This window comes from Copadichromis virginalis, linkage group LG1, assembly GCF_057382275.1.
Source record: "Copadichromis virginalis isolate Kocher_CV1m ecotype Utaka linkage group LG1, C_Virginalis_male_GT1.1, whole genome shotgun sequence".
Taxonomy (NCBI): Eukaryota; Metazoa; Chordata; class Actinopteri; order Cichliformes; family Cichlidae; genus Copadichromis; species Copadichromis virginalis.
Genome location: NC_140618.1, coordinates 16,276,040 through 16,301,106, shown reverse-complemented (window position 1 = coordinate 16,301,106; position 25,067 = coordinate 16,276,040). Strand labels below are relative to the sequence as shown.

At 41.1% G+C, this 25,067-nt stretch overlaps 2 protein-coding genes across 2 annotated transcripts; both read left to right on the top strand.

Annotated features, from left to right (window-relative positions):
* Nucleotides 1–933: 933 nt before the first annotated feature.
* supv3l1 (SUV3-like helicase) lies at nucleotides 934–8,717 on the top strand. The gene is made up of 17 exons (XM_085452704.1): nucleotides 934–1,015; nucleotides 1,155–1,620; nucleotides 1,833–1,910; nucleotides 2,439–2,546; nucleotides 2,641–2,755; nucleotides 2,849–3,017; nucleotides 3,166–3,277; nucleotides 3,627–3,704; nucleotides 3,789–3,880; nucleotides 3,994–4,174; nucleotides 4,930–5,023; nucleotides 5,191–5,310; nucleotides 5,402–5,501; nucleotides 5,593–5,673; nucleotides 6,776–6,952; nucleotides 7,439–7,587; nucleotides 7,748–8,717. Exons 2-17 carry the CDS (start codon nucleotides 1,341–1,343, stop codon nucleotides 8,166–8,168), a joined length of 2,355 nt encoding a protein of 784 aa, XP_085308830.1. The 5' UTR covers nucleotides 934–1,015; nucleotides 1,155–1,340; the 3' UTR covers nucleotides 8,169–8,717.
* A 480-nt stretch (nucleotides 8,718–9,197) lies between these two features.
* On the top strand, nucleotides 9,198–24,194 carry LOC146718536 (hexokinase HKDC1-like). Its single transcript, XM_085452695.1, has 21 exons — nucleotides 9,198–9,411; nucleotides 10,575–10,737; nucleotides 10,867–11,024; nucleotides 11,123–11,245; nucleotides 11,381–11,476; nucleotides 11,654–11,753; nucleotides 12,431–12,614; nucleotides 13,757–13,912; nucleotides 13,993–14,226; nucleotides 15,091–15,232; nucleotides 15,337–15,493; nucleotides 15,679–15,827; nucleotides 16,028–16,147; nucleotides 20,351–20,446; nucleotides 20,589–20,688; nucleotides 20,832–20,944; nucleotides 21,035–21,198; nucleotides 21,413–21,568; nucleotides 21,687–21,774; nucleotides 23,325–23,470; nucleotides 23,614–24,194. Exons 1-21 carry the CDS (start codon nucleotides 9,349–9,351, stop codon nucleotides 23,747–23,749), a joined length of 2,844 nt encoding a protein of 947 aa, XP_085308821.1. The 5' UTR covers nucleotides 9,198–9,348; the 3' UTR covers nucleotides 23,750–24,194.
* Nucleotides 24,195–25,067: the final 873 nt, after the last annotated feature.

Genomic DNA, 25,067 nt, shown 5'->3' with positions numbered 1-25,067 from the left:
CTGGGTCAAGTGAGGACTTTTCAACTAATGGTTTAATAACTGCCACCTTAAAGGCCTGTGGTAAAGGCTGAACATAATGATACATCTGTGAGATGATTATGAATATTTTTTTCCTCTAATGGTTAAATTTTGTTTGTGAAGAAACTTGTGAAGTCAATACTAGTTAGGGTTAAAGGAAAGCTTGTTTCAACAGAGCTCTGTGACTGTGTTGGCACACTGTATTGAAGAAAGTAACAGTAGAGAAATTATATTGTTACATTTGGTTACAGCAAAAAGACATCTACTATAATAAAATGTCTTCCCCATTGCTGTGTAATCCATTAATGCAAATTTAAACGATATTAAGAAATTATCAGACAAAATTGGGTTTCAAGGAATTCTATTAAATATTCAGTTTCTATGGCACATGTCAGAACAAGCTCCAGACTCCAATGGGTGGGCTCTTTTACATTTTGCGAGAATCCAAATAAATCTAATACTAGATTAAATGCTGTATTGATTCTGTCATTTTCATCTACATGGATAAATTCGTCAACAGTAATTATTTTACCTAAACTAAGTACTAAAGAGACAGTGAGAAGGAGAAAATCTTAGTAAAGGCCAGGTGGGGAATAGATAACAACAAATAAAATTGGTTATCAGTGTTCCCAGTTAGAGAGGACAAGGCTAAGAGTAAGACATTCACAAGAATTAAAACCGTCTGGGTCTATGGTTGATTTAAAAAAAAGAAAAGAAAAAAGAAGTGAAAACTTGCTGCCACTCCCCCTCCTCAGCCCGTGGTTCTAGGATTCTGCCAGTTAATCTAACTCTAACCCTTGATTCATTAAAATTAGCATAATCATCCTGCTGTAGCCAACTTTCTGTAAGGCAGAGCAAACCAATATGTCGATCAAAAATTAAATCATTTACTAACAGGAACTTAGAGAAGGGAGTTTAACCATCCACATTTAACAGTTTTACTGGTGGGAGGGAGCGACTTCACCCCAAACCACTACTGCGCAGACTCTAACTCCAAGTATGTGACATAATATTCCCCATAAACTGTCGATTTATTTGTTGGTTTTAGTACAGTTTGAGGAAGTGACACCATGTCGTCCATCTATTATACAATCATTAATCTCGACAGAAATTTATTTTTTTTTCTTTTTACTCAGGCACATATGTGGGGGCCTATATACGGACTGGTCCTGCAGCACGTTGTGCTACCAGCAGGTCAGGAAGAGGAGTGTGTTGACCGTCCTCTGTTGCTGTGTGAGCCATTTATTCACACTTACCTGGCCGTATGGAGTGAGCCTGGCAAACTTTTTGTGTAGTCCTTGAGGATCTCGCCCACAGCCGACATGTCGGTGAACCGCTGTGTTTGTTTCATTTCTCGGCTTCAGCGTCACTTTAACTCCCGGACCCCTCGCATCACCACCAGCAGCTGTCATGCGTCCTCTGGGTCTAGTTTGTTACAGGGACAGCATCGACCCGGTACAGTGGTCTGGAGCAGGGATGTTTCATCTAACAGCTCCTCTCCGAAACCTCCGGACACCTCGTTGTTTGTCCCCGTCTCCCTGAAGGCAGACGCCTCGGCAGACGGCGGTGTGGGAATAGAGCTCACCCAGCCGCTGGATAAAAGTGAGTAAACGAAACCTAAGTTGGTCAGTTAAACTACTCTGAACTTAATAATGTACAAGATAATACTGGGTGTTGTTTTTTGTTTTTTTAACATTTTTTTTTTTTTTTATTAAAGTGTATACTTGTTCTATTGGTTGCGAATGATTATAAAGGTGGGGGTTATTTTCTCAGATGATGCAACATCGTCTCTGCTGTTTGTGTCTGTGATTCAGATGAGCTGCTGAAGGTTCTGAATCGGTTTTACAAAAGGAAAGAGATGCAGAAGCTGGCAGCGGACTCGGGTTTGGATGGTGAGGGGAAAAAAAACTCATCTGTTGATCGTGTGTATTTAGCCATGGAAGGCCACAAGCCAGTGATCATATGCCAGAAAGAGATTTCCTCTGTCTAATAACCTTGTTTATATGTTGACAAATAGGTTATATACAGATGTGGTCAGAACTTTACATACACTCATCAAGGTTTGAATTTATTTAGGGTTCTCTCTAATCCACATAGGGTGAAATATATATAGACTCACTTAAATCTTTTAATAAGTGGTGCTGAAGGTTCTCCAGTGTCTTTTAACATAACATGGCCAACGCCTAGTATCTTCTCATTAGTTATCATGATTGACTACAACTTTTTGACTGGAACTTCTCTTTGTCAGCATAAAAGAATTGATTGACAACACTTAGTGGATTATCCAATACTCATAACAATGGGAAAGTAATGGAATGAATAGCTAGGAAGATAATTGTAAATTTACACAAGCGGGGAAATTTGCACAGATTTAACACCAGATATCTTTGGCTATCCGTTTTCTCTCCATGCACATGCAGCTCGTCTGTTCCACCAGGCCTTCATCAGCTTCAGGAAGTATATCCTAGAGATGACGTCGCTCCCTGCCGACCTGCACATCATCCTCAACGACATCTGCTGTGGAGCAGGTTTGTCTCTTTATGGAGTAACTGTTACTTGGTTGAAACTGTTTGTTCAGTGACCGTTATATTTAGAAATATTCCTCTGTCTGACTTTTCTCAGGTCATATAGATGACATCTATCCATACTTCATGCGTCATGCCAAGCACATCTTTCCCATGTTGGACTGTATGGATGACCTGAGAAAGATCTCAGACCTCAGGGTCCCGGCCAACTGGTGTGTATTTTAAACCCGACCAAACGCCACACACGTCGCATTAAAAGAAGCTTTCTGGCTTCCGCTACCAAACCATATTTATGTGCTCGCCAGGTACCCCGAGGCTCGTGCCATCCAGAGGAAGGTGATTTTCCACGCTGGGCCAACTAACAGTGGTAAAACCTACCATGCCATCCAACGCTACCTGGCTGCTAAGTCTGGTGTGTACTGTGGCCCCTTGAAGCTGCTGGCCCATGAGATCTTTGAGAAGAGCAACGATGCTGTACGTAACTGTGCTCCTGTGTAAACATCAGTCTTTTCATGTGTCCTAGTGTGTTTGTGTGTGGAGAAAGGTCACATTGTGTATGTTCTCAAGGTGTCTTAGTTTCTATTAATACTGACATTAATTGCACTTTCTCTGTGTGCTTCAGGGTGTACCATGTGACCTGGTTACTGGAGAGGAGAGGACCTTCGTGGACCCAGAGGGTCGAGCAGCTGGTCATGTGGCCTGCACCATTGAGATGTGCAGCGTCACTACACCGTGTAAGTGTGATAATCGTTATGTAAATGTTCTTTACATACAGTTCAATATTTTAGATACTGTTCTGATATTCTTTCTTTGACCTGAGTTTCTGTGATGTTAATAAATAATCTGTCACGGGAAACAAATATTCCCCTTATAACCACGTATGATTAAACTATAAAGGATGGCTCTGAATGAAGTTTGAAACCTTGCTCTAGAAAGGATACATTTCTTTTAATCTGAAAAAATGAATATATTTTTTAAAAAGAAAATGGAGAGGTTATCGATTCATATTAGGTAGTTATTGAAATTTTGTGTATGTTAACTGATTAAAAGGTAGATTTTGACCTCAGTTTTATGTGTTTATAGATGAGGTTGCTGTAATCGACGAAATTCAAATGATCCGAGATCCTTCCAGAGGATGGGCATGGACCAGAGCTCTGCTGGGTTTGTACAACATACTCAGAAACGTAATTATTATTTTATTTTTTTTAAACCTAAATTACTTTATTATTCTGTGCATTTGTGCAGGTCTCTGTGCAGAGGAGATCCACGTGTGTGGGGAACCTGCAGCCATAGACTTTATCAAAGAGCTGATGTTCACCACTGGAGAGGAGGTGGAGGTGAGACTGTGATGGACGCGACATCTGAAAGAAAAGATTTTGGCTGATGTTTCTAACCTCATCATTGGCGATCCCCTTTTTCTCATCTCATCTCAGTCTTCTTCTCTCTGCAGGTTCACAATTACCAGCGTCTAACTCCTTTCTCAATACTGGATCATGCTGTGGAGTCATTAGACAACCTGAGGCCAGGAGACTGCATCGTGTGCTTTAGTAAAAATGACATCTATTCTATTAGCAGGCAGATCGAGGCCAGAGGGCAAGAATGTGCTGTAATTTATGGGAGCCTACCTCCAGGTGAGTATCTAAGTGGTTTTATATTTGTCACTTGAATGCTTACACTCATTAGTCACTTCTTAAGGTACGCTTTTCTGGTTCTGGGTTGAAGCCCCGTTTGTCTTCAGAACGGTCTTAATTCTTCATGACATAGATCAAAGAAGGTGCTAGAAGAGCTTTTTATCACAAAGTTGCTGCGGATTTATTAGCTGAACATCCGAGATGTTAATCTCCTGTTCTGCCACATCCCAAAGGTGCTCTGTTGGATTGTGGACTGTAGAGGTTATATGAGAACAGTCAACTCACTATCATGTTTGAGATTATTTGAGCTTTATTTTATTCTGTTGGAAGCAGCTATCAGAAGATGGGTATCCTGTGATCATAGAAGGATGGACATGGTCAGCAGCAGTACTCAGGCATTCAAACAATGCTCAGATGGTACTAAGGGCCTAAGAAAATACCCCCCACACTATAACACGACCACCAGCCTGAACAATTGTTACAAGGCAGGATGCATCCATGGTTTTGTCTTGCTTATGCAAAATTCTGACCCAACCATCCAATGAACGTCCAAGCAAAACTGGTGACTCAAAAGACCAGATGACATTTTTAAAAATGCGTAACATGGGTAAACGCAACTCATTAATGAGCACCTGAAGAGGTCTGTCTAATGAAATGGCCAGTGAGTGTATGCCTTTGTGTAGAACTGAGCCAATAAGTCAGTTTAGTCAATTTTTAGGAGAAAAATGGTTAAATGTCAAAATTTTGATTTACAGGCACCAAGCTGTCCCAGGCAAAGAAATTTAATGACCCTGATGACCCCTGCAAGATTCTGGTTGCTACAGATGCTATAGGCATGGGGCTTAACCTGTAAGTGCAAAACATACTTTATGGAATATTTTTAGAGCCATATCAATCTTTTTTTTTTTTTCTCTCTCTTTCAAGTGGTTGCATGCTTTCTGCCATATAGGATATTGTTCATCTGTGTGCTTACCTTTCTGTTTTACTTCACCCTACCGCCCCTTCTCTCGCTCCAGGAGTATAAAACGCATCATCTTCAACAGTCTGGTGAAGCCTAACGTTAATGAGAAAGGGGAGAAACAGATGGAGACCATCAGCACTTCTCAGGCTCTGCAGATTGCTGGCCGTGCTGGGAGGTCAGCCTCCTTTGATACAACAATGCAGACAATCCCTTTGAGCTTCTGTTAGGCCACTATATTAAACTCCATCTTCTGCCACCTGTTGCAGGTTCTCCTCCAAGTTTAAAGAGGGAGAAGTTACAACCATGCACAGAGACGATCTCCCCGTGCTCAAAGAAATACTCAGTCACTCTGTCGATCCTATAGAGGTGATCATTTTACACACAAACACAAAATCTACTTTCAGCATTCCTGCAATAACACATCTTTCTCATTTTATTCTCCAATTTATTGCCTCAGACTGCAGGACTCCATCCAACTGCAGAGCAGATAGAGATGTTTGCTTACCATCTGCCCGATGCAACGCTGTCCAACCTTGTTGTGAGTAGAGCCACTCGTTTAGTGATCAGTGCGAGAATTGAAATGTTCATTATAGACCTTCAAACAGCAGAATAAAAAATAAATACATAAAAACGGGGGAAAGATTTGTAGTTTTCCAGCTACATTTCATGGTCTTCATCAGTGAGTAGAGTTTACTGAGATGGGTTAAATAGTTGGTAATGTGGTAAAATAAAGCCTGAGCAGTCTTTAGATTGAAACAGAAGCTGGTATTTTACTGTAGTGTGAATTTTTCAGGAGCTGCATGTTTTTATTTGGGACTGTTAGTCGCTGTTTTTTTTTCCTCAACAGTTTGTGAAACCACCTGAAAAAGTCTGTTTAAGTCTGGTTAAGACTTAAGATCTGAAATGCCTAAATGTAAACAAATACAACTGACTGCTGCATGTATCCTTTCTATATTACACTACATGAAATAATTTGATAAAAGAACATTTTCATGACAAAACTGTTGTCATTTTTTAGTAGCATAAAAGTATTTTTACGCGTTAACGCAGATTATCCGCCATCACAGTCAACGCGATTAAAAGTTTTAACTGCATGCGCATTTTTAACCTTTGCTAAAAGATTGAAGAAAACTATTCAAATTCTCTTTTTAAGCACACATTCTTTGTTTGTTCTGCATTTACTTCATTATATTGCATAAATGTCAGTTACAAGCTTAAATATGACATTAAAAAAAAGTAATTGCAACCAGGCTATTGATCAAGTAATTGCGATTAATTGGTTAATTTTTCTTAATCTATTGACAGCACTAATATTTTCAGTTTCCCCTTTGTAGCAAAAATGAAAGTTAAATATTGTTTTGTGTTTCAGCGCAGACCCGCTAAAACTAAAAGCAAAGGATCGTCATTAGTTTATTTCTTTATTATTTTTTGAAGACGCTAATAGCTAACTTTCCTTTTTAAAGTCCAGCATGCGTGCTGAAATGATGAAGCAAAATGCACCCTAATACAAATGTGTTTAAGCTGTGAATGGGTACATAAAGGAAAATGCACGTTTTGTATTTCAGTTTTACTGTTCGACATTTTAAAGCCACGTCTTATTCAAGATTGTAAATGCTCTCGTTCTCTCGCCCCCTTCTCAGGACATATTTGTCAGCCTCTCTCAGGTGGACGGTTTGTATTTTGTTTGCAACATTGACGACTTTAAGTTTCTGGCGGACATGATTCAGCACATACCGCTTAACCTGAGGTCACGCTACGTCTTCTGCACTGCTCCCATCAACAAAAAGCAGCCTTTTGTATGTACCTCCTTCCTTAAGGTGAGTGAGTGGATGTAAACATTAGAAGGCTGCAGAGATTTAAGGTTAATGGTGGAAGGACAGGAGTGAGCAGTAGAGGGTGCTGATGAGGAGAGTAAAAATGATGAAACGAGGGTAAGGAAGTTGACCCAGTGAGGCATTGGTGTAATAACCCTCCTGTCACACCTGATTCTTTTTATGGTCTTATCAAACTGATAAAACAAGAGTAGATAAAATTCCCATGAATGAGCAACCTTTGAGGTTAAGGGTTAAGTTCTGCGTATTTCTATTGTTTGTGTGTGCTAAGGCTCCGAGTATTTAGTTTAGAGCAATAGCGATGCACCTATAGAAGGTAATTTGGTTCTGTAAATAAAACTGTGATCAGATAATAAATACTAAAACTGTGTTCAACACAAATAAAGTATACGTTTAACATTTACTTTATTATCTGAGTGTGTACAGCATGTCATCTGCACTGTTGATGGATCAATCATGTTTCTTCTCCAGTTTGCCCGTCAATTCAGTCGAGACGAACCCCTGACGTTTGACTGGGTCTGTCGCCACATCAGCTGGCCTCTGGCTCCACCTAAAAACATTAAAGACCTGGTTCACCTGGAAGCTGTCCATGACGTGTTGGATCTCTACCTCTGGTTAAGGTAGCTTTATATTTCCACCTTTGGCAAGTTGCCTCACCTGTTTTTATGCCTTTTTAATATGCGATCACGATGTGTTTGTTTGTATGAACTCTTCTTTGTTGTCGTAATTTCCAGTTTTGCCATATTAATCCTCTTTATCTGTGTCTACGTGCCTCCGCAGCTACCGTTTCATGGACATGTTTCCAGATACTGCCTCAATTAGAGAAATCCAGCGGGAACTTGATGATATCATCCAGCAGGGTGTGCGAAATATCACCCGGCTCATCAGAGCCTCTGACACAACAGTCACTGACCCACTGCAGGCGCAGAGCAACAGGCATGGCCAGACAGGAAGGGGAACTGGCAGCACACATTTTTTGACTGGAAGCAGAGGTCAAAGGGGACAGAGAGCCTCAGGACAGATGATGGACAGCTCTCTGGCTAGTCGTCTGGTGAGAGACGGGCTGTTGACGCCCGATTTGCTCCAGCAGCTGCAGAGGGAATGGTCTAAAGATCAGAAGCAAGACAACAGCAGTCAGAGGGCACTTGATCTGGAGCATCAGAGTAATAACAAAGGGAAAAGGAAAAAGAAGAAGAAATGAAGAACCTTTTCATTTTGCTTCAGTGAAGAGCAAAAAACTGACATCAGCATTTGTTGATGTTTTAAGCATTTAAGACAGATGTGAGAACTCCTTCTAGCACTGAAAGTATCCCAGTAAGCTTTGACCTCCAGCGTTAAAACTAAAAAAACCATCTTGTTCCTGTGCTACAGATCTAACCAAATGTTTTCTTCCATTCAACAAATGTACAAACTCACTAAAGCTGGAAAATGTTTCTAGCTCCAGTCTCTGTCTATGAAGGATCAAGTGTCTGTGAGAGATGTCCTCTTTGTGAAACCAATAACTGACAGACATCATTGTCAAATGTGCTGTTTCAGTAGAATTTTTGACACCAGAAGACACTGAAGTTCATTAAATGCTGGAAGTTTTCTCAGTCGTCAGACTCTAACACGTAATTTCTATGAACATTTCTTTAACTGAGGAAAAAAGTGAGAGCCTTAACTGGGTGCAGGCCTGTTATTCAGATGAAATGTCATATTTTTCTCTTTGTATGCTTGAAATGATATGATATTAAACAGTATTTTAAATGTGTTGATGTTTGTAGTGTTCTGTGTCAATGTGATTTGCAGCTCATGCAAGGGGAAGGAAACAAAAAGAGCCTGAAGGTTTTCTAAAATGGGGTTTTACTGCAACATAATATATACTGTCTCCTTTTTTAAAAATATATTTATTCCCAAAATATACAGTGCATACATGCAGTTTGTGTATTTTATAATATATTTATTATTTTTTGCATTATTAATTTGTCTTACAAATTTGTCTAATGAGGCCAAGGTGCATCACTTACAGTGCACCGCAGGGGGGATTTCAAATATTTTAGTTTCCTAAAATCTTCAGTTCAAAATTTAGGAAAAGTCACTCGAGCAACTATGACGAAAACACTAAGCAAGCCTGTATCTGACACATTAAAGGAAATGATTGTAGAAAGGAGGTTGTGCTTGCTGTTAATCATTGAATTGGTGCAGAGGCTGGTATCTGCTCAGTGGACTCGGCAAGAGACAATGAGAGCACAAACGTAAAAAGAAATAACACCTAGCAGAGTGGAAAGGATTGGGGGGAAAACACATTTTTCCTTATTTTAGTGAAGTGTGTTCACCTGTCACGCACGCTGACAGTATCAAAGAATAGCTGGAAGACTTTGTGGTGATTCTTATCAGTGAAGATGTTGGCTGTTCATCTCATTTCCTTCTTTTTCTCCAAACTCCAGGAGGACCCCACAAAGAAGGTGAGTGCTACACACACAAACACAAGTCTGTTTCAAACAGTGCATATAATTAATACAGCCCTGGTAATGAGGGGGTTTGAAGCTCTACAGTTATTTAAAGTCTTCTCAGTTATGAAAGTGTAAGCTGCTAATGCACTGAATTTATGCTCTTGATTGGAAATCGTATTTTAAATGCAACTCTACTCGCTACATTAATCATCAGAGATATATTTGCCACCAATGACAAACTTACTCTTCTAATGTGTTGTTTCCTGATTTACTTCTTGGGCAGTTCTATCAGGATTTATCCAGAAAGAGAAAGTGATTAAAAGAAGGACAAATCTCTGATGATTTCTTTGAGGATTTGCAGAAATGCACGTGACTAAAATTAAGTCAACGAGACATGGCAGAAGTCAGTAGAGTAATATAAATGATCAAGGTGAAATGTGGGATCATTAGTCACTGTGTCACCATTTATCTTTATCTGAACAATCATTAACAACTTTCCCTGGCAGTGTCGCTGCTCCTCTTAGTCCACATTGGATCGCACATTTTCACCCGGGACAAAGTATGGACACTCCTACAATCGCACTGTCCTCGCTCACGCTACACTCACACTCTGGCACTTATATCGTAAAACCTCAGGGTGTTGTCCTATGAGCACATGCTCCACGGCGACGGTTCAGCTGTGAATACAGCACACGGGGTGTGGCTGATGATCTTCAGCTTTTTTGTTTTGTACTACTTCCTAACTCATTTACAGAGACAGTTTGGCATGTTGAGTTACTGTTACAACATCACTGAGTTTCAAATTCAGATTATTAACCCCAAAATTCAAAACATCAGATACATGAAAAAAATCCTTCATATCTGAAATACAAGAAAAAAGTTGCTTTTTTAAACTTTTTCTCTGTTGATCAGATGTTCAAATTGATTCTGGTGAATTTTGATATGTAATATTATAAAGCTGTGATGAGGCATGTAACAGTAACAGAGGATATAAAAAGAAAAGTAACTGAATGAGAGAAGCAAAACTAGTCTGACACCTAATAAGAAAGTCCACAAAATACAAATGAGAGAGAGAGAAATATACATTTTTCTCTCTTTCATCCCTTCTTGTTCGAGTGAAAATCCAGCGGTACATCTCACTTTGTTTTGCTCTCTGTGTTCTGTGTCTCTTTCAGGTCGACAGGTTTCTGCATGCAATGCGCCTCCATGATGACCAGTTAATTGATATCTCAGCTCGTTTCCAGGCTGAAATGAAGAAGGGGCTCTCAGCTGAAAGTTCGGCCGCCGCAGCTGTAAAAATGCTGCCGACACATGTCCGCTCCACTCCTGATGGCTCAGGTTACTCGTGTTAATGTCCCTTTTATTAGGGCTGCTGGGCAGATCTTAAAAAAAAGAAGAAGACTGCCATTGTTTTGAAGTAAAAGCAAGAGATTAAAGATCTTCCTTCTCTTTCAACCACTCTTGCAGAGAAGGGACAGTTTCTGGCACTGGATCTTGGAGGCTCCAAGTTTAAGGTGCTCCAGGTTAAGGTGAGAGAGGGGATGGGGGTCAGGAAGGGAGGAGTGGAGATGGAGGAGAAGATATACCCTATGTCAAAGGAGCTGTTCAATGGGAGAGCACCAGAGGTAAGAATAAAAAGATCTGAAAGTAGATTTGAGGAGGATTCAACAAGCAAGAAGAAGAGATTTGAACTTCTCCCTCTTCATTGTCTTTGTGTATGTAGTTATTTGACCATGTGTCAGAATCTCTGAAGGACTTTCTTCACGTAAAGAACATCAGTCTGGATAAGAAACATCCTCTGGCATTCACTTTTTCCTTCCCCTGCGAACAGACCCGCTTGGATAAGGTATGACTCTCTACATCGAGACATCTGGTTTTCATGAGCTGTACCTGTAGTGTGTTATACTCCACGTGCTGACATCTGTCTGTCTTTTTAGATTTAGATCCCATAATCATTCGAACCACTTTTTTCCTCTTGCAGGGATTACTGTTGAGCTGGAGTAAGAACTGCCGGGCTCGAGGCCTTCAGGGGAAAGATGTGGTCCAGGCTCTCAGAGAGGCTATTGACAGAACTGGGGTGGGTTGCCAGTGCTTGCTTCCATAATTTACCCATAAACTATCTGCAGAAACTGAGACATGATGAGAAATATAACGTAAGATGAAGTGGAAAAATAAAGAGTTGAACCCATCTGATACCCACTATGTAAACTGAACAGTATAACCTGGTTTATCTCTTTAATAACGCCCTCTGCAGGGAATGGACATAGAAGTGTTAGCGATGGTTAATGATACTGTGGCGACAATGATGACCTGTGGTTTTGATGATCAGTACTGCGATGTAGGGCTCATCATTGGTAAGTAGATTCACATAATTCAACTAGTCTCTTGTGTCCTTTTACAGAAACTATTGTTTTGTATGAGTGTGACATGTACATGAGCAGCCATCACTCTAAACTTCTTCTGTAGTTCATTTAAATAAGCATAAAGTTATCCAGTGTTCAGTAAAACAAAGCAAATGTTCTGCATTAAAACTAGAAAAAGCTTGAAACCAAAATTCTGTATTATAAATTAGGTTTTATTCTGGTTTCTTTTTTATCTAGTGAGCCTTTGGAGCCCTTACGATTGATGCATAATTATCTAAACATAGCTAATAGATATTATCTAATCAAAGATAACTGCATATTAGTGACAGGAAATAGTGCTGACTGTAAATGCAAAAGGCATCAATAACTCTGATTCTGCAAATCTACTCCAAACTTTGTGTTTTAACTTTTGCAAAACACGTTTAAATATTTTTAGATTAATTCTTATTTATGTTTTTTGTGCAAACACATGGAAACAATGACAATATTTTGCAAGAGAAGACAAAGCACACTTACCCATAGTCATCTTGCTCCCTCTGGTGGTTTGCTGTGCATGTGTGGATATTGAATTAGATGTGAAGTATAGACAGAACCATTAACGTATCCTGTTTATTGTAGTAATCTTAATGGAATCAGTCTATGTATCCTGTGTGTTTGGGTGCTTACAGGCACAGGCACCAACGCGTGTTACATGGAGGAGCTGCGTCATGTTGACCTGGTGGAGGGAGACGAGGGCAGGATGTGTGTGAACACCGAGTGGGGAGGCTTTGGGGACGATGGGGCCCTGAGTGATTACATAACAGAGTTTGATCAGGATGTTGATGCAACCTCTATCAATCCTGGAAAACAAATGTAAGGAAAGCAGCTTTGTCTTTTCTTTTGATATAAAATAGTGTGTCCATTAAGACGTCCTTCATTTCTTTATGACTTCCAAAGATAAATTTGAAATAGGTGCAACTTTCTTAGGGAAGTTTTCTTGTAATTTCTTAGAGTAAGGGATAGTTCTCCAGGCTTCTTGGAGGACTTTTCTTTGGATGATGGCTGCCTTTTGTTCTGCCAAGAAGATCACACACTGCTTCAGTGATATTAAGGTCTGGGTTCTGGGGAGGCCAGTCCATGACTGATACTGTTCCAAGTGGGAGTGTGTTTGGGATCATTATCATGCTGATAATCAGACAGATGCCAATCAGAATCTTTCCTAATGTTATTGCATGGTGTCAAAATCTGATCTGATGGTATTTTTCTGTATTTGTAATCCTCAACGCAGCCTGCTGAAATGCAATCCCAAGCAATGACAGGCACCACCATATTTTACAGATGGCTATAGACACACACTGTTGTACCTTTCTTCTGATCATCTCCATCCAGCTTCACAATTAAACCAGAACTTTCAAATTTGGATTACTCACTCCATAAATCCTGTTGATACTAATTTTCAGTCCAGTTTTTGTGTATTTTGCCATACGTGACTTTTGGATAATGTTCTTCTGATGTCGATTTAGCATTCATGCTTTTTTTTTTTTGTCCTCCACTTGTCCAGTTTCCAGTTTTCTTAAGGACACACTGCACATCGTGCTGAGAAATGCCAGCTTTTCAGTTCTAGCTGTCTGGGTCTCAGCTTCTTGGTTCAATATTACCATTTTATGCTTGTCAACCTGTGGCATTTTGGGGATTTTTCATAGATTCAACTAATGAAATGGGAAATAGTTTTTTGTGACAGGCTAACAAACGGCTCAATTTAAAAGCGCCGTTTCATCCCTTCAGTTAGGTGTCTTTTTAATGCTTGAACAAATGTCCATTGTTGGCTTATCAAACTGAAAAAAAAAAACATTAATTGAAAAAGTGTCTGATACAAGGACGGGACTAAAAAGTGAAAAAGCAACGAATATCTAAAGAAAAACTCTGAAGAGCTTTCAGAAATGAGTGGCTTAAGATGTTTGCTCAGTACTGTAGAACTCTGTATAAACCTTTTACCCTTTTCTGGTCTATTGTAGCTTTGAGAAGATGGTCAGTGGGATGTATCTGGGTGAGCTAGTGAGGCTGGTTGTGTTAAAGATGGCTAAACTGGGACAGCTGTTTGATGGACTCGTGCCTGATGCCCTGAGGACCAAAGGGAAGATAACCACAGCACACGTGGCAGCCATGGAGGAGTAAGCTGTCTTTATCTCTCTTGGTCACCTGGCGTCTGTCCAAAAACAGCATGAATGCCATAAATATTCATTTGTCTCAGGTACAAAAATGGTCTGAAGAACACCAGAGATATTCTCGTGGAGCTCGGTTTGAACCCATCACAAGATGACTGCGTTGCTGTTCAACACATCAGCACCATCGTGTCCTTCAGGTCCTCCAATCTGGTGGCCGCGGGGCTGGCTGCCATCTTAACCCGAATCAAGCAAAACCGGCATTTGAGGGCATTGAGGATCACTGTGGGAGTGGACGGAACTGTGTACAAGACACATCCGCAGTAAGTCAGTGTGGAAATCACTCAAACCCATATTAGTTTACAACTACTGAGATTAATAAATATGTAACTGATATAACACAAAAAGAGCCAGTACTCTCAACAGTTCTCTTCCTTTCTAACTATGACTAATGGCTGCTGTAAAAAGTTTCTGATATTTTTAAAAAAATCCAAAATAAATAAAAGTTTGAAGCAAAATCAATTAAACTTCACTCACAAAGAGCCTTGAGTAGAAACTAGAGTTAAGCAATGGATTAAATAAATGACCAAAGACATAAGCTGTTAAATGATTGGGGTAAATTTGTCACACGTGAGTTTAACCTAACATCAACCACACAGTACCACAGCTCAGCACTGCACTCACCACTCATACACAATGAGAATCCTCATGTGCACAATTTGACCTCAACTATAGGCTGTAAATAAAAGATGGACTATTCTGGCTCTGTGGAATTGCCTTAATCTCTCTGATGGCCAGCAGTGGATAAAAAGAAGCCTGTATAGAAGCCTATGGAAAACCTGCCGTGGCTTCTTTGCTCTTCGACCTGAGGTCTCAGTCATGGTTTTAGCATCTCAGCATCCCAATCATCACTTTCAGTGAGTGAAGAAAATCCCGACAAGGCTTGAAAAACTGAACTTTGGAATCCAGTGGATGATGTGTATGATAGTGATGCCCTGATCACCTCTGATAAAGTCAGCGAACCCAACACAACAAACAGGGCCTTGATGAAGAGTTTGGACATAACAGCATCATGTCCTCTCTTACTTGATGAGCTGCAGATCACTAATATAAATACTTCTTAACAAACATCTAAAATAGCCTGATGAAATATCGAATGTTTTGTGTTTCTGTCACTTCTATTCCAGGTATGCTAAACGTCTCCATAAGGTGGTGCGCCGGTTGCTTCCTGAGTGCCAGGTTAGATTCGTCCTCTCGGACAGCGGCAGCAGCAAAGGGGCTGCCCTGGTAACAGCAGTTGCCCAACGCTTGGCATCACGGAAGAGACAGGTTAGAGCGCTGCAAGTTGTATGTCTGTGTTTGTGTGATTCTTCACAGGTGAAATAAAAAAGAAGGGCTTAAATATCTGATAAACAGTATCTCTGGTTTTCCAGGTGGATGAGACACTGGCTCCCTTCAAACTGAGTCAAGAGCAGCTCCAGTTGGTCAAGGCCACGATGAGAGCAGGGCTGGAGGCAGGGCTAAAGAACAAAGGCCCCTCAGCAGTTAAGATGCTGCCCTCTTACGTTTACCATACACCTGATGGCACAGGTCAGAGACAAACGCTGACGTTCTTACAGGCCTCTTAATCAAACCCAAACAGCAGCTTCACAATCAATACATTCAGCGTCACCTCTAGCTTTCGCAAAGATGTAACTGCTTTGTTAAAAACTTTTTTAGGAAGTTTGTATTTTTAAAATATAAACAAAGATCATAATTATTATTTTTTTAACCAGAGCGTGGAAAATATCTTGCTTTGGATCTGGGAGGAACCAACTTCAGAGCTATGCTGGTCAAATTCAAGAAAGGCCTTCAAAACAACACACGGCTTTACCATAAAATCTACACTGTACCGCTGGAGATAATGCAGGGAACAGGAGAAGAGGTGAGAAACATGCATATATCGTCAGCACCCTGACAGAAAGCATCAAACTGGGTTTAGTCATTAAGTAATTAAATTAATTATAAGAAGTTGTACACTGCTGACAGTGTTGTCTAAACGAGGTAGGGTTGAATTCTTCTAAAACAGTACTGAAAATCTAACACACAGTTTGTTTGTTTTTTTCTCTCTCTGTTTGTCTCCAGCTGTTTGATCATTTAGCGCAATACGTGAGTGACTTCCTGGACTACATGGGGATGAAGAAAGCACATCTTCCAGCAGGCTTCACCTTCTCTTTCCCCTGTGAGCAGACGGCCATTGACACGGTACGTCAAAATCGTTTGTTGCAGCCACAGAAAACCTGGCTGCACCTTATTTTACAGTGAAGCAGTAAAACACAATAAGCTAGACTTTGTATCAAAGTGGTTAAATTAGAAATAGTATGCCCTGGCCTGGTGGCCTGGCTGCCCCTGAGTGGATCGGGGGCAGGCGTGGGGGTTTGGGGTTCGGGGGTGCTTCGCCTCCGTGCTGGGGCTCTGGCTGGGCCTTGGGGGCTTCGGTCCTCGTCGGTGTGTCACCGAGGTTGTGGGCGGGTGGGTGCACGGGGGCTCAGCCCTGGCGCAGGGGGCCTCTTGTGCATCGGCCTAACTGGGGGGCTCTTCAACTGGCGGGGAGGTTGTTCCATCCTTGCAGGAGTCCACTCTGCAGGTGGGGGAGAGACATAGGAGAGGTGGAGAATAAACTTAACCTGGGTGTCTGTTGTCTTGTGTAGTCTGGGAGATGACCTGGACCTGGGCTCCCTTGCCTTGGTGGGTACCAGAGGACAGGGGTGCCTACTGGGGTCAGCGGGGGAGCTGGCCCTAGGGAGGGGCATCCTCCCCTCCCTCCTTTTCCTCCCCATCCCCGGCTACCTCCCTCTTCCCGCTCCACCACACTCACCCACACAGGTAGGGCCTTGGGGTGCGGGTGTGTCACCAGGGTGCAAGGGAGACATCCCCCCCCCCTCCCCTCTGTCCCCTTCTGGCCACCTGTGCCTCAATTTTATCTCACAACTTAGACATCCACATTACTTACACTCTCATAACACACACATATATATAGGGCCTTGAGGGTGGGCACGTTAACGGCGTACAGTGGACGGTCTGTGTACTCAAACCTACCTCTGGCGCCGGTGCCCACCTCTCAATTTTAAATCCATGTAGACATTGAGGGTTCTCGGGAGGGGCCGTGCTAACACCTGCTGCTCTCTGGCAGCAGCACCATGCTCTCCCTTGTTTTAAATGCACTTTAGAACAACACGCAGCAACACTACACATGAGCGGGAGGAGGGAGGTATGGGGTCTTCACACACCCCCGTTCTCTGCTAGCCGGCGGGGGGGCTGGGAGGAGATGTTGGCTGTCCGATTGGCCTCCCTGCTGCTGCGGAGCCTGGGACGGTCTGCTTGCCTCCACCCCGGGGGGAAGGGTAACATCTCTTGGGTCTGGGTTCTGTTTCCCCCTCTGGGGGCGAGGGTACCTGGACCCGGGGTATAGAGTATGTTTGGGGAGTGTGATTGTGTGTACATGTCCATTTATGTCAATCCTTACGTTGGGTGAGTGCTGAGTGTTTGTATATGTGTGCATGAGGGTGGGAATGCATGTTTGTGTCTGTGTCTATATGTCAGTTTAGACTCCACCTCTCTGGGAACTCCCAGGCCCTCCAGGGCCTATCTCCCCTCACCACACTCCCTGCCGGTGACTGATGCCCTCAGGGGTCGGTGCATTGGTGGTTCTTGGTGTCCGGGACTGGGCGCTGAGGTATGTACCAGCTCACTCCCGGTGGCTACCTGGCGCCTGTTGCTCGGTCAGGCCTCCTCCTCCTCCATGAAGCAGGCATGCCTCCATGCCTGCTTCATGCCCTGGGGGACGGGGCTATGGCTCTCTACATCCTCTTGCAGACCATTACATGTGGAAACCATTTGAATACAAGCGCGCTGATCCACACAGGTGTGCACACGGATGTTCACTGTTCGTAGACTTAAATTAAACCTTTCTCGGCTGCTACTTCAAAGCACATTGTGCGCCGTCTGTCCTGCGTGCTGCACAACAACATTGAATATTTAGTACTTACTGCTGTTTACACTTAGCTAGATTAATGTGATGGTGTTGTGTTTAGTATGTTGCTTTGGTTTTTTTTGCTTGTTTTCTATTCTTTTTCTCTCAACAGGTGATCCAGGAGATTCCCCCCCCCCCACTTCTCACTGTCCCTCTCCCCTTCTGTTTTTCTTTTCCTTCCTCTTTCTTTCTCCCTTTCCTATCCCTCACTCATGTCTGTCCCGTCTGTAACAACTGAAAATAAAATAAAATAAATAATAAAAACAAAGGTCGATCAAATAGACCAATACGGCAATGCCACGATGATCGATTTGGCAAAATAAATCCATTGGGTATCCTTGTTGGTCTTCAGACAAGAATTCTGACAGCTAAAGAACCAAATGGGACAGGCAAAAAGAAGAAAAAAAAAGACATAGTATGCCCTGTGAGGGACTGGCAACCTGTCCGAGTTTGACCTGCTTTAACACACCGTGTCCCTGCTGGGACAGGCTTCAGCCCTCAGATACAGTTGGATAAGCTGTTAAGAAAACTGACCGATGGATGGAAATAATTCTTATTAGACAACCAAACCACCTTGAACCTGTTCTAAATAATTAGAAACATCATATAGTGCTGATAAAAGTAACAATATTTAGACCCGCTGTCACAGTCTGGCGAGGGCAGACTGTATGTGTTGACAAAAGGACCCAAAACGCAGACTCCAAAAACTGAACGTGGCGTGGATTTAACAAAAATCAAGCCATTTATTGAGGCTAGCAAAAAGGGTACAAACAAAAGGGCATTGGTGAAACTAAACAATAACCTAAACTGGGTGAACTAAAACTAAACATGAAAAAACCTTAAACATGGTGAACTGACATAGATTCCTGAAGTAGTGACATGGATGAGCAGACGACCTGACAAAGAATGACTGAAAGCACACGGACTAAATACACACAGGCGGATAATGAGGGAAGTGGGAACACATGGAGAAACAGCTGACACACATGAACATAACGACACAAGGAGAGAGTAACACTAAAAACATTGAACATAGGAACACAGGACCCCTTCAAAATAAAACAGGAAATATAATGAGACGCAGACCTGACAACATAAGACACACAGACATGAAACACACGGAGGGCAAGAGAGACTTCACAGGGGTTGAAAACACAAGGGGGAACTAATAAGCAAATGCACATAGGAAACTTAATAAGCTTAAACATACACTATAAACATCAAAAGAACTAAAACTCAAAACACTGGGTCATAAGACCCAGGATCGTGACACCCGCTCATTAGAAGAAAACTGTAGCTTTACACTGTCTTAAAATTACACTGGTTCACACGGTTGTTTCCCTTCCAGGCTGGATGTTGTTCAAAGTCCTGTGGAGTATATTATTTGGTATCTGATTTCCTCAAAGTGCTGCTCTCATAAAGGTTAAAGGCCACAGATTGTAGATTGATGTAGCAAACCTGACATCACTCACTGGTTTCTAAAGTCTGCATTTTGAAGCCTCAACATTTTAGCCACCAACTTGTTAGTTTTTTGGAGCCAGAAGTTATTATATTTGGATGAGAGGGTGGCCTGTTATCAGTTAACACTAGATAGCTTGGTTGCATCTGTGAACTGTATAGGGACACATAAAGACAAAACACTGACAGACTAACTGAGAGACTGATAGAAAACTGAAGCACAAACTTGTTGTTCAAGCTCATACCACACAGGAAGCCACGTGTAAGATGGATGATGTGGGGCATCACAGACATCATCATCAACTCATTCAGTTACATTCAGCTCTCTTAGATCTATAGGCAAAGATCCTTAACATGTCCCAAGGTCACGGCTCAAACAAAAAGCCTTTGTAGTCGCTGTGCCACATTTGTAGGATCATCTGGTTGTTGTTGTCATTATGTTTATTGCTTATTGTTTATGGTCCATATGTCCACCTTTGAGTATTTCAATGTAATTACACACATACATATATAGCTGTATTTAAATGTGCTTTACAAATAAATTGTACTCACTGGCTATAGTTCCATGAGAAATGCTCCAAAAGAGATGAACACTTACAAACACAGATGAGAGGTACAATTCAGTGAATCAGCACAGGTGAGGCCATTGAAATAACAGACACTCAGTCGTCTGTTAATTAAAGCGACAACATCCAAAACTCGAGCACACAGATAGACAAGTTGTTTTTTGTTTTAAATCACCTCTCAGTGCAACTGTCTTATTGCTCTGATGTTGGGCATTTTAAAATATGAATCTATGGGCACTGACTAGCCTCAAGTGGAACTAGCCTTTTTGGCACTTGATCATTCGACGTTCTCAGAATGTTATATTTACAGAACTGTTCTGTTAAATAAAAATGTAAACAGACTCCTAAAGCAGTAGCATTATTATTTCTGTAGCAGTTTGTAATCTTTTTCAACCTTTGGATGTTCTGTAGGGTATCCTGGTTAGCTGGACCAAAGGCTTCAAGGCCACAGACTGCGAAGGACATGATGTTGTTAACTTGCTACGGGAGGCCATCAAAAGACGTAACGTGAGTCAATAAAAACAACAGAGTAAAGATTTAAAATGATGGCCAGGTTTTAAACAGATGAGGGGAAGAAACATTACATCAGATTGGTACACGTCTAGGCTAACAGGAACATTACAATGCATTTGTGGGTGTGCGCACACAGGAGTATGACTTGGACATAGTAGCAGTGGTCAATGACACAGTTGGGACAATGATGAGCTGTGCCTATGAAGACCCTCAGTGTGAAGTTGGACTGATTGCAGGTATGTGGCCTCAAGGGTGAAGAAATGCTAAGTTAAGAATAAGCTTATAGTTATGATGGTTCATTTAAGAATTTTAAATGCAAAGAACAGTATTATAACATTTGATGTAATAAGGAAATAAGCTATATGAGTCTGTTTTACAGGAACTGGGTCAAATGCTTGTTACATGGAGGAACTCAAGAACATTGAGAAGATTAGACAAAAGAAACAGAAAACAGAAGGAGACGAGGAGACACCTGAAGCAGTGGAGGACAAGGTGGAAGGACTTGCTTGTTGGGAGCTAAAAACATATTGTTAAAACATAATTAAACACTTTATGTGTGTGTGTGTTTCCCTCTCTCATCAGGATGATGGGTCAAAAGGAGATAAGAAGGCGGAGACTTCTGAGACATCAAAGATGTGTATAAACACGGAGTGGGGGGGTCTGGGTGATGATGGATCCTTGGATGACATCATCACACCTTTTGATGCTGAGGTGGACCACAACTCAGTAAACTCTGGAAAACAAAGGTTAGCTACACTCACCTTACTGTGTATGTATGATGACGCCTACTTGAGGCACACACATAAAATTTGATGTTTTATGACTGATTTTTTTAAACATACTGTGACACATATGTGTCTCGTGTAGTAGTTAGTTGATGTTTTTGAGATTTATTCAGTAACTTGTAGCAAGTTGAGATGGTCACACAACATTTTTACAAGTTTATGTTCGTGTTTATAGGTTTGAAAAGCTCACCAGTGGGATGTATTTAGGTGAAATTGTCCGAGAGGTATTACTGGATCTAACAAGAGGAGGTTTGCTGTTCAGAGGACGCGTCACGGAAACCTTAAAAACACCTGGAATATTCCAAACTAAATATCTGTCACAAATAGAGAGGTAGGACAAATGATGCCTATGTTTGTGCTATTTTTTGATATTTTTTTCATGTTAAAGTATTCATAATTTAACATGAATATTGCATTTTCTGCTGTGTAACTGTGTTGTCTCCCTCCAGTGACCGTTTGGCTCTACTGCAAGTCAGATCTATTCTCCAGCACCTGGGGCTCAACAGTACCTGCGATGACAGCATCATTGTCAAAGAGGTACAAGATAGAAAAGCAACATGCCACACAGTAACCTCCTACAGACTGCATCACAAATTCAATGTTTTCCTCTTTTACAAGGTATAAAAATTTTAACAATTAAGCCATTGTGTATGTGTTTTGACCCGGACCACGTCGCTTACTTCCAGCAGATATTTTGATCTAGTGCAAACAATGCACAGGTGTAATTTGTAATAACCTTGGCTGTTTTACAGGGTTTTTGCAAAGTGGAACACTGAGGCCAAAGACGGCTCTCAACTTTTATTTAGCCTGTTGGTATCTTAAAGAAAGACGCACCTGAAATTTTCTGTGTCTTCTCCATTAACTTGCCTCCACCAGTGTGTGAATGTGAGAGTGAATGAATAGTGGTAAAGCGCTTTGGGTGCCTAGAAAAGCGCTATATAAATGCAATCCATTATTATCATTATTATTAAGCCATGTTGGTGAGCCATCTTGCACAACAGAAAGACTAGACAAACTCTGGGTACACTAAAATAAATATTTAGTAATGTTATTGGTTACAACTTTGTTTGTGGACATCAGAAAGTCTCATTTCAGCGAGGAATTGGAGGACTGTGACTGTCAGACTTTTGAACCTTGTAAGCAACTGTTAAAACTAAGCATTGTCCTTGAAAAGTAGCATTGTTATATTGTTATTTCTGGTATCGATCCAACCCTCCAGATATTAATGGAGAGAGGAAGCCCTCAGATTTTTCTCACATCACATCATGTACATAATGCTCTAGATTTTTCTGCCATACTAGATGTGATACAGCCACCAGTTGCTAGGGGAAAGTACTGTATGTATTCCCCGACTATTTGGAAGTGGTTTCTGCATTTTGCTGGCTCTCGCTGAGTGAAACTGGCTGCAAAGAATCAGAAACCTGCTTGTGATTTCTTTAGTTGCTAGCATACAGGCATGATAGCCTCTAATTTTTCATGTTTGTCTGAAAATTCTCTTGCAGCCAGTTGGGGAATAATAATTTTTCTGACTAACAGTTAAAATGTTTGAATAAAAGTCTGGAAACTGTTTCCTAAGAGTATGGATACCTGGTTGAAATGAATGAACATAAACAGTCTTGCTAACCATAACTGATGGTTAAAAGCAGTCCAGATATCCAGATTAAAATAAGTTTAAATTAACAAACAATCAGTTGTGCTGTTGGAAAGATTCTTCATCTGCCTTTACTGTAAAAGCTTTCTGCCATTTAAATAAATTAATTAAAAAAAAATGCTGCCCATAAGTCAAAATTTTCTTTAATATCTTGAAATTCTGAGCTAAATTTTGAGATACCCAACTTGAAATTTCCACAAAATTTGGACTTATGGACAGCTTTCATTAATTTTTTTTACAGTAACAGAAATAAGGTTATCATCAGATATAGTTTGGGAAGTAGTTCAAAGAAATATGCTCTCTGCTTCAACCTTACCTTGAGGTTGGGTAATATTCTTCATATTATTTGTGTGGTGCATTGTCTGGCTGAGAAAACTGTGACGCCAGGAGACTGTTACCTGTTGCAATATTGATAAAGGTTTCCATTGTTGCTTAGGTATGTGGAGCGGTATCGCGCCGAGCAGCAGAGCTGTGTGGGGCAGGCATGGCAGCCGTGGTAGATAAGATCAGAGAGAACCGAGGACTGGACCATCTGAACATCACTGTAGGGGTTGATGGTGCACTCTACAAACTACACCCACAGTGAGTTAATTTAATAAAAATATTGTTTGTTTGTTTTGGGTGCAGTGATGTGTTGGGTGTGTGTCAGGTGTATACTGTACTTTCATTTTAACCTTTCATAATTATTCAAACAGCTTGGTTAAAACATTTTCTGTTGTTTCTAGTTTTTCTGGAGTCCTTCAAGAGACTACCAGAGTTTTGGCTCCTCAGTGTAACGTGACCTTCTTGCCTTCAGAGGAAGGCAGCGGGAAAGGTGCTGCCCTGATTACTGCTGTAGCCAGGCAGAAGCGAGATCGTTGACTTCACACACCTGGAAAAAAGAAAGATGTCCGAAGATGTTTTTTCACTTTTTGCATTCAGTTGCACTGCTGTTTCTTTGTTGGGTTTTTGTTGGGGTTTTTTTGCACTACCAAAATTCTGTATTGGCCTAAGAGAGTTTCAGACTGTGTGGATGGAAGATGGAAGCATTGCTGCCTGTGATTAAATCACTGTTTGTAATAAATTTTAAAAGAACTGTAATTGGTTTGAATTGACTATTATATTAAGGGTGTGCCAGTCAACACTCTGACACTATGTTTGCTTCAGCTTAGTTAACTTAATCCATGTTAGTTAAGTTAAATAGAAGAAAACTTCTTCTATTATCTTTACTGCTCACAAATAACATAAAATAAAATATATGTAACTTGATAAGCCTTCTGTGTTAATCCACGGTTATCTGTGTTTGCAATAAATGGACAATGTCATTTGAACTGAAATGAAAACCTGGCATAAGACAACCCACTGTGGTTTAATATATATGCTTCAAACCCAAACCCTCCACATTCCAGTCACCAAGTTAGCTGTGGGAAAATGTCAGTCACAGCTGTGTGGTCACATGCCAAAATGAGAAAATCCCAACAATCCTATGAGGAAGTGCTTGGTGACACTGGGGAGGAAGAACATCCTTTAAACAGGAAGAAACTGCCGTCAGAACCATGTTTGGGGTGGGGCAGCAATCTGTGGGCTGTGAGGGGTAAGAGAAGAGAAGTATGAACATAGAGAGACAAGGACAAAACAAAACTTTAGAAAAGAGAAGCCAAAAATTATTGTCAGGTAGCAGAAACATATAAACACATGTGGAGAGGAAATAGGTGAGTGGAGAAGAAGCATCGCAAAACTACAGAACGCTTCAGGGTCACCTGATCCAGCACAAACACAAGTGTCAAGCTTAAAAACTAAAGAGTGTGCATGTCCCAAAACCAAACTGGGAGCTGGATCTAAAGGAGAAGGAGCTGATAGCTAAAGGCTCAGCGTCCTATTCTACTTTTAGAAACTCTAAGATCTTAAATGCTCTGATGGATAATATGATACTATGAGGTCTCAATGATGTGATGGGGCCTAATTATTGAAGACTTTGCATGTAAGGAGAAGGATTTTAGTTTCAGTTGTTGATTTTAGAGGAAGCCAATCAAGCAAATATGGGAGAAATTTACTCTGTTATTCTCCCCCCCTGTCTCTCTGCAGTGTTTTGGATTAACTGGCTTTTAAGAGAGATTTTTGAACAATCGAGTGTGGATTTTAATCCACACTAAATTGTGTGTCTTCCTTCTCTCACCCCAACCAGTCGCAGCAGATGGCC